The sequence below is a fragment of the Mus musculus genome, chromosome 9 (genome assembly GCF_000001635.26).
Source record: "Mus musculus strain C57BL/6J chromosome 9, GRCm38.p6 C57BL/6J".
In the NCBI taxonomy this organism is placed as follows: domain Eukaryota; kingdom Metazoa; phylum Chordata; class Mammalia; order Rodentia; family Muridae; genus Mus; species Mus musculus.
Genome location: NC_000075.6, coordinates 16,023,719 through 16,036,908, shown reverse-complemented (window position 1 = coordinate 16,036,908; position 13,190 = coordinate 16,023,719). Strand labels below are relative to the sequence as shown.

Here is a 13,190-nt window from a genome sequence, read left to right as displayed (position 1 = left end):
GGATTGTATATCTTCTCTCATGTTTGAGGTCAGACAGATTCTTTTCTGTATTTAGAATGATAGAGCACACTTTGTGGAAGCAGGCTAAAAATAAATCTATCTGCACTCAAAAAGGTTGGGTCTCAAGAACGAACTTATGATACTGAAAGCATTGTACCTATGCCTCATGGCCAGTGACAGTTTTCAAGCAACAGAGAACAGGAAAAGTGCCCAGAGAAGGGAAACAGTCAAAAGATGTTCCCAATTCTCAAGGAAGAAGACTTGATTCTAGATGCACAACTCCAGGCTTGGATTTAGATCCAAAGCCATATGGGAGGGACTTTCAACAGATGGTTGTCAGATGCCACCCCATGGACAGCACAAGGAGGGGACTGAGGGTGGGCTGTGATGCCAAACTTGTCAGACATAGAAACCAGGATTCTGCCACCCACTGGCTGAGTGGCTTTGCACATGTTACATAGCTTCTGAGCTTCAGCTCCTGCACATGTAAATTGGAAAACTGGAAGTTTAGAGGGAGTGGTGTGTGTGTGTGTGTGTGTGTGTGTGTGTGTGTGTGAAGAATATATGTTGATAGTTTGATTCTTTCTTGGGATTTTGGTTGTTCAGCTTATTCCCCAATTTGCCTCCAAGTTGGTTTTTCATAAAGAGTAATGGATATAACTTTCATTAATTCAGAACACATTTATTAAGTACTTACTATACTCTAGGCACTTATTCTAGTTTCATTTCTGTCACTGTGATAAAATGCTCTGACAAAAAGTAACTTATGAGAGAAAGCATTTATTTTAGTTCACAATCTCAGTCTATATTCCATCATAACAAAGAAGCTGAGGTGATGGGAACTTAATACATCATGCCTACAGCCAAAAGCAGAGAGAAATGAATGGAATGCACATTTAATTACATGCTTGGCTACTTAATACTGATCAGAACCTCTGTCTAGGGAATAGTGTTGCCCATAGTGGGCTGAGTCAATTAACAATCAAGATAATCCTTAAGACATGCCCACAGACCAACCAGATAGAGATGACTCCTAATTAGGATGCTCTTCCTAGGTGATTGTAGATTATGTCAAGTTGACAATCAAAACTAACCTTCATAGTACTGTGATACATGGCAGAGAAAATCCATGAACAAAATAGATTGGAATCATGTTTTCTTGATCTCATACTGTAATGAATATTTCATAAAGATATGTAACAAATAAGCTCATAACAAACAACAACAAATGATCAGATTATGTTAGAGTATCAAGGGCAAATATAGAACATGAAAGTTCTTATGTAATCCTCAAGGAAGTGTTTGAAATTTTAAATATGATGGCCGTGAAATAGCTTGATATGATCAGTCAACACTAGGAAGGAATGTCAAATTTGAACTCTCCAGCTCCAAAATAGCAAATATGTTCTCAGATATTCCTCTGATCACTGGACAAGTGTGAGGGTTTCAGCTTTCAGAAACTTATATTTTCATCTTTTAGGGATGAGGAAAGACAACAATAATAAATATCAGTTTAAGTTTGTTGAAGGCAAAGTAGAGCCTCCCCTTGGCTGCTGTTATACTAAGTATCTTAATCTCCTTTTTGGTCCTCAGAAGTTTGTGCAACTTCCAGAAATAGATGTAAAAACATACTTTTTCTGTCGTTGTGTCAACTTAATCCAGTAGCCCCTTGTAGGGTATATTCTGCCTCTGATTCTGCTTGGTATTCAAAAACTACAAGGACACCAAAGGAAAAAATGAGATAGGTTTCAGACTACTCTCAGGACACTGAATTGGCTGTTTTCTCTCCTTTGTTAGGAGCTAGCTGCAGTCCATCAAGAAATTAATCTCTCAAGTTTTTATTAATTGTCAAGATTACTGACTATTCTAGGTTAGCATAGCAATGTTCTCTTGTCAGCTCACAGCAGAGCAGGGGCATGTTCACATGGGTCCTTCCTGAGCAATGGTGGTTCTGGTTAATGGAAAATAATACAGCAGAGGTGATTAGGATTTGTCCTGGTTGGTTTTGCTTTGCTCCACAATGTAATTTTTCTTCCCATATTGACAGAGCCTAGTGGGTGGGGTGAAGCCTAGGACAGTGTATTAGACTTGTTGCTACTGCGAGGGAGCACCTGAAGTAGTTTAAGGAAGGAAGAATTCATTTTGCCTCACACTTTTATAGATTCTGTCCATTCTAAGGCCATGGTGAGGCAAAAACAAATGAACAAACAAACAAACAAACAATTCACAGCAGTGGAAACTCCCATCATAGCAGACAGGACTCAGCAGTGTCAGCATGTGGATGACGTTGCTTACATTGTGGTGGACAGGAAGCAGAAAGAAGAACAGAGTGGCCTGAAAAAAGGTAGAACGCAAGGGCATACCCATGGTGATGGGCATCCACCACCAATGCCCAACTGCCTAATGTTTCTAGGATCTCTCAAGATACTGCTGACATTGACTAAAGAACTCAATGAATGCTCTCTCTATGGAGCCATTCTATATCCAGAGCAGATAGGCAATTTGGGGTTCAAACTCTAAGGGTGTGAGTCATTGGAGACTCATGCTCTAGATGGAAACAGCAATGTATAAGAGGGAATTTAGAGAAGTAGTCATGAGAATTGAACACTGAGAAGACTGAGCTTGGTAACATACTGCAGCAATCACTGAAAATACCCTAAATTCCAGGGGAGAGCAGAAACAGTAGCTTACCATATACCAAAGGAGGAAAACACATGAATAAGCCATTTTGGGATTACAGATGAATGTCCACAAGGTTGAGCACCACTTTCACAATAGCCCAAAGGCATTTCATTAGATTGTGAGCTGGTCACATTCTCAGTGGTATAAAGTGAGAACCAACTCCAGAGTAGACAGTTCACTCAAGTCACACCACAAAGCACTTGGGAGAAACTTTGTTCTCAGAGACTCTTCCATATAGCGTTGAAGTGATCAGCATCAGTTCATGACACCCCAAGACCAAGTGCTCAGCACAAAGGAAATGTATCTTCCCCAGAGGGATAGAAGGCAGGGAATAAGAGACAATAATGGGATAGAGACGATGAGGGAGACGGTGAATGGAACAAAGGAGAAAGGGAAAGGGTATTTGTCCCAGTGGGAGAGGTCAAAAGACTGCCATTGGAAAGAGAGGAGACAGACATGGTACATAGGAAAGTGGCAGTTTATAAAGGTATAAGGAGAAACCCATGCTAGGATGTGGCATTTAATTATAATTGAGCATGTTAAGTAGGTGACCCAAAGGGAGCTTTTCATTGTTTGACTTCAATACTTTGATAGCTAGATCTTGGTAGTCAACCATAGGAGACGGTAAATAAGGCCAAATAAGGGACTAGACCTTGGTGTCTAGCTTAAAGAATGTAATCTAATGGTTTTTAGCAAGGCAGGGGGAATGGGAAGGCCAGCCAGAGCCATGTTTATAATGATACAAAGATTAAGTAGAAGCTCTTCCTGGAATTTGTGGCTAAAAAGGCCTTACATGGTTATCATTAAACAGCTCTGTTACTCACTGACTGTAGATCTTTCCATGTATAGCACACCCCACTGGCTGATGAGGATATTCCTGAAGTGGCTGAGGTCACACTCAGAACTGTATGCCATTTACGCATTGGTTATTAATGTCATAGCGACTATTGAGACTCAAGAGTGTCTTAGACCCAGAAGGCTTTTTACATTCTCTTCCGCGTGTTCCTTTTTCTGTTTTTACAAACACATTTCAGAAACATAGGAAGTGGTGCTTGGCCCCTTTCATTTCCCAAAGAGAGGGAAACATTATTTTGTAGTAGTTAAGCAACAGGCTAGCTGACAACTGTACTTAAAATAAGTTATGTGAATTATAAATTACATATCACTATGGCACAAATCAACTATTTCATGCTATTCTTTTTGTTCCATAACAATATAAAGAAGAGACACTAGATGTTTCCATCGCTGTCTGGCATATGAACAGACAGTAGGAAGTTAGTTTTGCAAGCCAGGGAGAGCTTTCATAAGAAGCAAGAATTGGACATTGGACTGCACATTCTCCATGTTCTAGTCTGAATGCTCGTCTTCTTCATCTCAGTGCCCGGTACAACAGTGTCAGCAAGCAGGACCATTAAGTATGGTTAAATCAAATGGAATTGATGTCCTTATATAAAAGGACAATGGGGCTTGTCTGTACCCTTCTGTCATAGAGGACACATCTAAAATAGCTCTATCTGAGAGAAGGAGGCCTTTACAGACAGTGACCTTCCTGGGACCTTGACTGTGGACTTTCCAGTCCCTGGAACTATGCGTGAGAAATTTCATTGTTCACAAATTTCCATTCTAAGGCATTTTTCCACATAAACTTGATCACATGAATATAAAGCCTAGTGAGTATTTCCCATGTATGGAACTTTCTGTACTTGTTCTGGGGTAACAGAGAAGGACAAAAAAAGCACTTTTAGCCTCTTTTATAAGTAAAATAATTCCATCCATGAAGCTTTAATGACGAAGGCTACCCAAAGACATTACCTGCTAGTACTGTTATTTTGGGAAACAGAATTTGAGCACGAGACAAAATGGGATAATAGTATGGAGACCAGGAAGTCCCATGTCAAAACCGGGTGTGGCTTTGCTTCTTCACAACTTGCACCTTCTCACTGTGTACTTGCACCACAGAAAGAGATGGGGATAACCAGCATCATCATGAAGATCCGGTTAAGTCAGGATTCCACCGTTATGACCTCATTTGATCTTTACCCCCCCCCCCCACGCCTTCTCAAAGATCCCACATGCAGTACAGGCCCGAGGTAGGAGTAGAGCTTTAAACATATGCATTTTGAGGGGAAACAATTCCACTCACAATATGATAGGAAAAAAAGAGAGAAGAGCAGAGCTCAGATGTTAAAAGCCTTGCCTGTGGATTTGATGAAACTCTCATGGGTCAATGTACCACGATTACATGACCATTGTATCTGTTAGGGTGGCATATTTTATATCCACTTGGACTCTATAAACCAGGAGTTTTGCAAACTCAGTTATTCTCTGCTGTACCCTACAGTGAGCCCTTGCAGTGGCCTTCCTATTTGCCATGCCCCCACTGAACCCTATGTAGAAATGAAGACTCCAGGGTGATGGTATCGCAAAGAGGGACTTTGTGATCTGACTAGGTTATTAAAGTGCTTATCCAGAAGACCTCAGAGACTAAGCTAGCCTCTTCCCTTATGCTCCAGAAAAATAAAGCCTGCCTCTTAAAGTCACTAATGTATGCAATGTGACTCAGAAGCAGAGCCCAGTTTTGAACCACTCTGCTTACTCCAGCAGTGACTTCTATTACTTGTTCGGAGGCATTCACTCTCTTATGGGCTAACTAAGAAAGTGTTGTCTATTCTATAGAAATCATAGTGCTCAGAAGAGCTGAAATGGCCCAGTGAGTAAACTGCACATCTGTGGGGTGGGCAGGGCACACACAGGTGACGGCATGTGTCCTTTCTGATTGCATCATACTTTCTCTTTCAAAACTCAGGTGACAGTGACGGATGGCGGTTCTTCTCCAAAACAGTCAACCATTTGGGTGGTGGTTCAGGTTCTGGATGAAAACGACAACAGGCCCCAGTTCCCTGAGAAGGTTTACCAGATCAAACTTCCAGAACGTGACCGCAAGAAGAGGGGCGAACCCATTTACAGGGCTTTTGCCTTTGACAAAGATGAAGGCCCCAATGCAGAAATCTCCTACAGTATTGTGGATGGAAATGATGATGGAAAGTTTTTTATTGACCCTAAAACTGGCATGGTCTCTTCCAGAAAGCAATTCACAGCAGGGAGTTATGACATCCTGACGGTAAGATCTAATTCCAGAGCATAAGTGGGATAAGGGTGAGCCCTCTTATTCATGCCTACTTCTTTGATCAATAACCGTAAAGAGTGCAGAAATAGCTTTAGGAGGCTGCTTTCAGGGAGCCAGTTATAGGCAAGAACTTTTACCTTCCTGGGTGATGTTCTAAATAGTGAGAGTTTCCTTCATTGTGTCCTATCAGCAAACTTCCACTGATTCTATGGCCTGCTTGGAGACACACAACCACACATCTTGGGCCCTAACTTATTCTCAAGGTGCTGAACATAACAGGCAGTATATATCTAGTTCAAAGCAGAAGAAACTATGATACACATGCACACTGGTACATATGTTTACACAAATACATACGATCACACAGGTGCATACACAATTGCACACATATTCCCACACACATATGTATGCATATTACCACACATTGCACATACTCATATATATGATCACACACATGTACAACACACATATATAAACATAAACATATATGCACACACATAATATACTTACACATATTCACATATGATGCACACACTCATACACATGCACATATACATGCAAAAACAGTGCATACACACAAACTTACTTACAAACTTGTACATATATGTATATATATACATGCACATAATGTACTTATACTCACACATACATAGATTCACCTTCACATGCATTACACATGTGCTCATGTATCCTAACACACAAATAACATCTCACATTCATTCCCCCTTCAACTCTCAATAGAGATGAAGTTTCAGAATCATGCTATAAGAAATTAAATTAGATATTTCTACTCACATAAACTATTACTCTTGCCCCTGATATACTATGAATTTTAAGAACAACATTTATTTTTTTATGGTTTCACATCTCAAAAGTCAGCTTCTGGCAAATGTAGTGTGAGCCCTGTCTGCAGTCTCCACTCCAGAGTGCACTCTGAGGTCTCAACTGGACACAACTTTCCTTCTTATGACACGGTGCAGAAACTGCTCCTTGGGCTTGTTACTGTGTGAGTAAAAGCCTTCCACAGACTCACAGCACTAAGCCATCTTTCTGTGTCCCTCCCATGTGGGAGTAGATCAAGGCTGTGGACAATGGCCGCCCACAGAAATCCTCCACTGCCCGCCTCCACATCGAATGGATTAAGAAGCCCCCGCCTTCACCTATACCATTGACATTCGATGAACCATTTTACAACTTCACCGTCATGGAGAGTGACAAAGTAACCGAGATTGTAGGGGTGGTGTCAGTGCAGCCAGCTAACACCCCTCTATGGTTTGACATCGTCGGTAAGTTCAAGTCTCTAGAGCATATCAGGAAATGGACTTGAAGGAACGTGTTGAAGGAACTTGCCAAACAAGCCAGTAAATAAGTAAATGAATGAATGAATGAATTGTAAAGACAAAAGAAAAAAATTAAAAGGTAGCAATTAAGCCTAAGATTAAAAATAGTGCTGGAATGCAAAAGAGCCAGTAAAATGAAAAACCAACCTGTGCTTTCGTTCTGATTCCGTAGCTAAGCTGAACAGAAAGTGCTCTCTGGCTGGATTTCTCCATAGTACGTGATTTACTGCGACCTTACTGTCCTTCTGTGTGTCATTTTAATTCTATTGTCACACTTGGCTAATCTCATTTCTAAATGTATTGATGGTACTAGACTTGCTGTCCTTCATTTCTCTCTTTTTCTTCACCTTTTTTTCTGCATTCTGTTTTTTTTTCTGCTCCCGACTGCCCTGCTTCAAGGTGGCAAGCATGCTCGAGAGATGTTCTATATTCTACAGACAGCTTGTGGGCAGAACTGTTCAACAGAAGGTACCCTCAGTGCAAACACATTTGCTAAAATACAGCTATCCAATCTGCCTTTTACGGTTTTTTTTTTAAACAAATTGAATTACATCTTTCATAACTGCCTGTGACAGACTGAAACACAGCCCACAGGTTTCATACACGCCTCTAACAGCAACCTCATTCCTCATATCCAATGACTTCTTTGTTTGAAATCAAATGGGTTTAGAGTTTGGGGGGGTGTTTTGATTTTTCTCCCATTGCTTTTGAGGTATGTGGGGTTTTTTTTGTTGTTGTTGTTTTATTTTTATCTTTTTGGAGGTTGGTTTATTTAACTGGGAATATTCCAATTGAAAATAAATGAAAATGTAATTCCTGCCCCCTTGCTTTTCAGCAGTAGTGTCATTCACAGACCAAAATGCCCCACCAGAGAGTCCCCTGGCTGCTGTCCACAAAAGGAAGGCCAGGAAATAGAACCTAGATGTGTAGCCAGTAAGCCCCCACTCACCCTGAATAGAGAAAACAGATGGAAGGAAGCAGGCAGGGCAGACCCAGGGAGCCAACTTTTAAATTCCTTGAAAGAAAGCAAGCAAGCACACCAGGCTGCAAAAGGAAAAGGGCAAAACAGCCCTTCCACAAACCTGCAGGGAGGGCGCTGGAGAGGAAGAGTGTGTAGGATGGGAAATAAAACAGGCTGTTCGTTGTCAAAGAGAGAGGAGAGTGTGCCCTGCCAGGGGCGGATTAGGGCTGAACTAGAGCCCACTTCCCAGAGTTCTCTATGAACAGCCAATAAGCCAGAAGAACACTGTGTGGGAGAATCGTTTCCTTCCTCATGATGCCTGGACAGGATGGCCAGCAACCTGCCTCTCCTTTAAACAGCTGGATCTGGAGAAAGCATTTAGGAGGCTCCATATCTGGTTTCATGAAATGAAGAAAAACAATGTTCTATGTCTCCCAGTCAAACCTCAGAGAGTCCTCTGAACTCCCAACAAGTAAGGGCTTGCCCTCTGCATTTCGTTCTGTGAAATACAGGGTATCTTAGTTTTAGTTAACTGAGATTAATCTCAACATCTTCTCATATGACCATTCTTCCAATTCCTTCATGTCTGCCAGCGTATTTGAGACGGAACATCTTCTGACCCATGAGAAATGTTTCTGCCACCATCTCAGTAGTTTCTGACTTATTCAGTCACTATATGATACCGTCTCTTCTTTCTTGATGCAATGAAGCATTGCATGTGGTACCAGTTATTTGTCTTTTGCCTGCCTGGACATCTTTGGTCATCCCTTCACCAATTCACTTTGCAAAGCATGTCTGCTGCCTGACAGAGCTTGCTGTTTCTTTTCCAAGCTGCCCATGCATAGGAAATCTCACTAGCATACCTTTCTTTGATGCTAGGTGTGGTGGGTCACCTGACCCCAACTCCTCGGGCCAGTCTACAGTTCTTCAGCATCTCTACAAGTATGTGTAGGTGTAGGCTAGCATGCAGCTAGGAGTACTCCGTGTAAGATTACACATGGGTTTTTCACATTATGTTATCAATACTACTAAACATTTTTATTTATGCGTATCCCATATCCATTCTTCACCCTCAAGGTCAAAGCCCATGTCTCCATTCTCGATCTTGCTGGAGCTTCTGTTGCTCTTTACCCAGAGTGAGTGAACTAAGATACAGAGACTGGTGGTGATGCCTCAGGCAGCCATGTTAACCCTATTGTAGTAGCCTCCTGGCCCTACAGAGAGTCAGTATGGCATTCCAGTTTACCCCAGCGCAGATAGCCTCACTGTCCAAAGAGAAAGAGCTGTTTATAGAGACTCTCCTTTCTGGCATTCACACTTAATCCAGGAACCATATGCAATGTGCGGCCATAGCTATTATGACTCTTTCTCTTCGTGCTCCCAAGCACTGCTCTTTTCCGTAGATTCTGCTTCCTCCCCATCCCCACCTCATCCATTCTACTTTGTGAATGAAAGTAGTTTTTATCAATGAAGACTCCCAGGACTGTCCCCTGATCTGGAATCCTCCATCACAGACATTTCTCTATGAATCTGGTAACAGATTGCTAAATTTCTTCTACAAATTGAAGTTACTGGGCCTGGTGCCCAAACAGATCATGATTTTCTTTCCATCCCCAGGTTCAGCCAACAATGGCTTGAAATGCCAACTTTTTACTTTACTGTAGAACTCTGAGTCCTTTCCCAGGTGCTGGTGGTTTGCAGCAGAGATGATCGCCTTTATCAAATCTCATAAAAATATGGCTTGCCTGCCAGAGTCATAATTTACCAGCTGTGCTGACAACCTCTTCCTTCTTTTAAAACCTTTTGTTTGCTTTATCATCATCAGGTGTTTCGTCCTCACTGACAAAATCCACCTTTTGTGAATCTTCCTTTCCTCCTTGCCTAAGCATCATTCTTGATCAAACTAGCACAGAGGGAATCAAGAGCGGGCAATGTCCCTTAGCACATAATACCTATCTGTGAGCTCTGCAGGGAGACAGAGAATAACATGAGGCAGGGAAGGTCAGCATGGATCTGAAAAGCAGCCTCGGATCCTGCATTCGCCAAATCCTCTTTTGCCCAAATCTTCTTGTGAAGAATAAGTCAACCTGAGTTTACACCATAGACCTAGTGCATTTGGATAACCATGGAGAACACACTGAGAGGCCCGGGGCATAACATCCTCACCTGGCATGTCCCTTTAAACTGCTCAACCTGGTGAAACCTCACTCAGTAAACAAAGACAGTGCTTCTGACTGCCTTTCATCCCCATTGAGAACCTGCTCTCACTTGCGCATTTCCAAACTTACAGGACTCTGATTTTGACTCAATTTTCTTACCTCCTACCAGAACATGAAGTCACAGGAACTCCATGTGAGCAGCAATTTGTCCCCAAGCCTAAACAACTTGCATTTTCTCAACTCCAAATGAACTGTGTTTCCTCTGTAGCTAGACCCTTCTGCTCTCAGAAACAAGCTCTACTTATAGCCAAGCTAAGAAAGCTGTAATTAACAGGCAACATAATAAAGTTCAGCTGTTGTGGAATTAAACAGCCCAACACGCAGCATGCTTCCTTTCCTTGTTAAAGGGGAAAGAGAATGAAGGGAACAAAAACAACCCACGATCCTTTGCGGCTTTGTAAAGTGTCTTTCCACTTCTCGGGAGGCTCTGACTTCCCCTCAGCTGTTCCTTGATTTACATACCTCCAATGTGCAGGCAATCTGGTTCTCAGCTCAGCCCCTGAATCATATTCTAATGGTAAATATTTGATTTGTAAAGGCTGCCATCATTAACAACTCTGCATTGAAACCTGAAGCATGCTGCCTTCCAGTTTTTACCTGACTTTAGTTTTACCTGAATCATCATAGAAACATGCTTCACCTTGCAGATAGGAAGTATATGCACTACCCTGATTGGCCTCGCCCAGTGTTAGGAAGGAGAAAGGCTATGAATCTCTAGTGGTCCTCTGTGCTAGCCTCTCAGCCATCATTCTGTGCTGAAGGTAGACAAGGGCTACCTTGGCCCTCAGTCGACTGTAGATCTGTAGATTGCTGTGACTTGAATCATCGGCTATTGCCCTTTCGGCTTACTTCTGTCCTTTTGGAACCTTGTCTCTGTGCAGTCACAAATGATCTAGGTCTGAGTCAAGAAGGCAAGCCACATTCCTGCCTGCTAGCACAGGCCGTCGCTTTGTCCTCTCTCAGATGTGTCCAGCCTTGTGTAATGGAGACATAATGCAATCCACAAAGCTCATGCTGGAAAATTATGGGATTAATTTTTTAAATGTTAAAAAAGGGAACCACGAGTTTTAAATAACTCTACAATTTTGTGGGTCTGTTTTTGTCACTCTCCTCAACCACATGAGATTGGACACACCTCAGAGTTTGACCACCTCTGCATCTCTCCTAACCTGGCAGCCATATTTCTCTGTCACCTCCTTTTACCCAGCCGGTATTTAGAGAAGCCCCATCTATTTTTAACTCACCTGCTCTCCCAACAGAGCATGCTCTGCTCAGCTAGTCAAGGGACATCCAACACTCCATTTCCCTTAGTCTGCCTTCATGCCCTAACTTGACCTCAAACATGACTTGCTTTTCTTTATAGCAATAATCTCACTTATGGAATCATACTGGAGAGATTCTAGAAAAATAATAAAGGCCAAAAAATACTTCATATTAATTATTTTAAGAAAAGGGGCCTTGGACTAAAGTCCAAGGGTTTTCTGTTGCTCCTTCCTACCACCATTTCCTGCCCTCCAGCTCCTGCCCTCCATTTAAATATCAGCCTGCTGTGTGCTTGCTTCATTCCAAGGCAGAAAATTATTCGTAATCACACCGTAACTGGCACTGACTGCCTTTCCTTCAGTTGGGTGTGCATGCTGAACTTGAACGAACAGCTTGCGCACGGCTCCCTTCGTTCAGTGGGATTCAGCTGTTCAGTATTTTGGAAGCTCCTCAGTGTCCCCTCCCCTGGGTGACTTCTAGATTTGGGTCTGTATTTTTACAATTACATGTGCAAGAGTGGAGTTATTTTTCTAGAGGAGGAACTTGGATGCTTCTCTACAGGAGAAGCTGTGCCATTTCTATCACTGAGTTTCTTTGAAATGGCACCGGCAGAAGCTATCTCCACAGTCCGGAGTGTCTAGCCCTTTGAGACTGAGAGATGATGTCATCTAAAAATCTCAAAGCTCAAATGGGATCCCCACCTTTAAAGAAAAGCTCAACGTAGTCATCCCCCAGTGAAGTGGGCCATAGATGATAACCTCCACTGTTTTTATTCATGTTCTATTTCTAGAGCCTTTTCAGGACCCCTCTCCTCGATGCATTAAAAATCAATATTGTATCAGAAATCCAATATGCCTCTTCTGCTCTTTTTTATTCCATGACACCTATCTTGACCAAAAATGGTCCAAAAGGAATGTCCCTAAAGTGAATTATTGTCGTGTGAGCTGTTCACAACCTCGCTTTTAACTATCTCTGCCGCACACCCCCGCAGCAATGCACAGGCTGTGACATTCTGAGCCCCACCCTGTTGGGACTCGGGCCAGCTCTGCAGTGTCCTTTTCTGCCCACCTTTTATTTGGCCTCATGCTGTTGCACCCAACACACTCTGGCTTTGCATGTTCTGTTACTGGCTCTGAGGAAGCACATCTTGTTTAAACGAAATGCTGACAATGAAGTTGGACTCCTTGTATTTGATTGATAGTCTTACCCCAGATGATTTGGACTTGTTTTCCCACAAAATTGAAATCACCTTTCAGGCTAAAAGGGAGCCCAGAAAAACAAGACCTAGGGGAAAGGCATGGAGTCGTTTATGAAATAGGATGCTTAAGTGTAGTTAATTAAATTGTGTGTGGGTTGATGGTGAACTGCTGGTCTAGATTCTGTGTCCCTTGTCAGAAATTCATTTGGAAACTTGGGAAGATTTTGACTTAAATGAAATTTTGGCTTAACTAGGAGCAAATGTCCCAGAAATGAGTATTAGAGTAAGCTGGCCACATTAGCTGGTGGAAAAAGGTACCAAAGATGCTAATGATCTCTCTCTCCTATGAAGTTAGGAGTTTCTTATTCCATAGTATTAACACAGCAAAGAATAATGAAAG

At 42.1% G+C, this 13,190-nt stretch overlaps 1 protein-coding gene across 8 annotated transcripts in view; it reads left to right on the top strand.

Annotated features, from left to right (window-relative positions):
* Window positions 1-13,190, top strand: part of Fat3 (FAT atypical cadherin 3) — a 592,493-nt gene that overhangs the window by 465,773 nt on the left and 113,530 nt on the right. For 6 of the 8 annotated variants that reach the window (XM_011242542.3, XM_011242541.3, XM_017313398.2 and 3 more), the window contains 3 exons: window positions 5,489-5,803; window positions 6,885-7,095; window positions 7,549-7,617. In XM_011242542.3, the coding sequence (XP_011240844.1) occupies window positions 5,489-5,803; window positions 6,885-7,095; window positions 7,549-7,617 (595 nt within the window). The remainder of the gene's footprint in view (window positions 1-5,488; window positions 5,804-6,884; window positions 7,096-7,548; window positions 7,618-13,190) is intronic. The other 2 variants (XM_006510372.4, NM_001080814.2) reach the window with 1 other exon arrangement.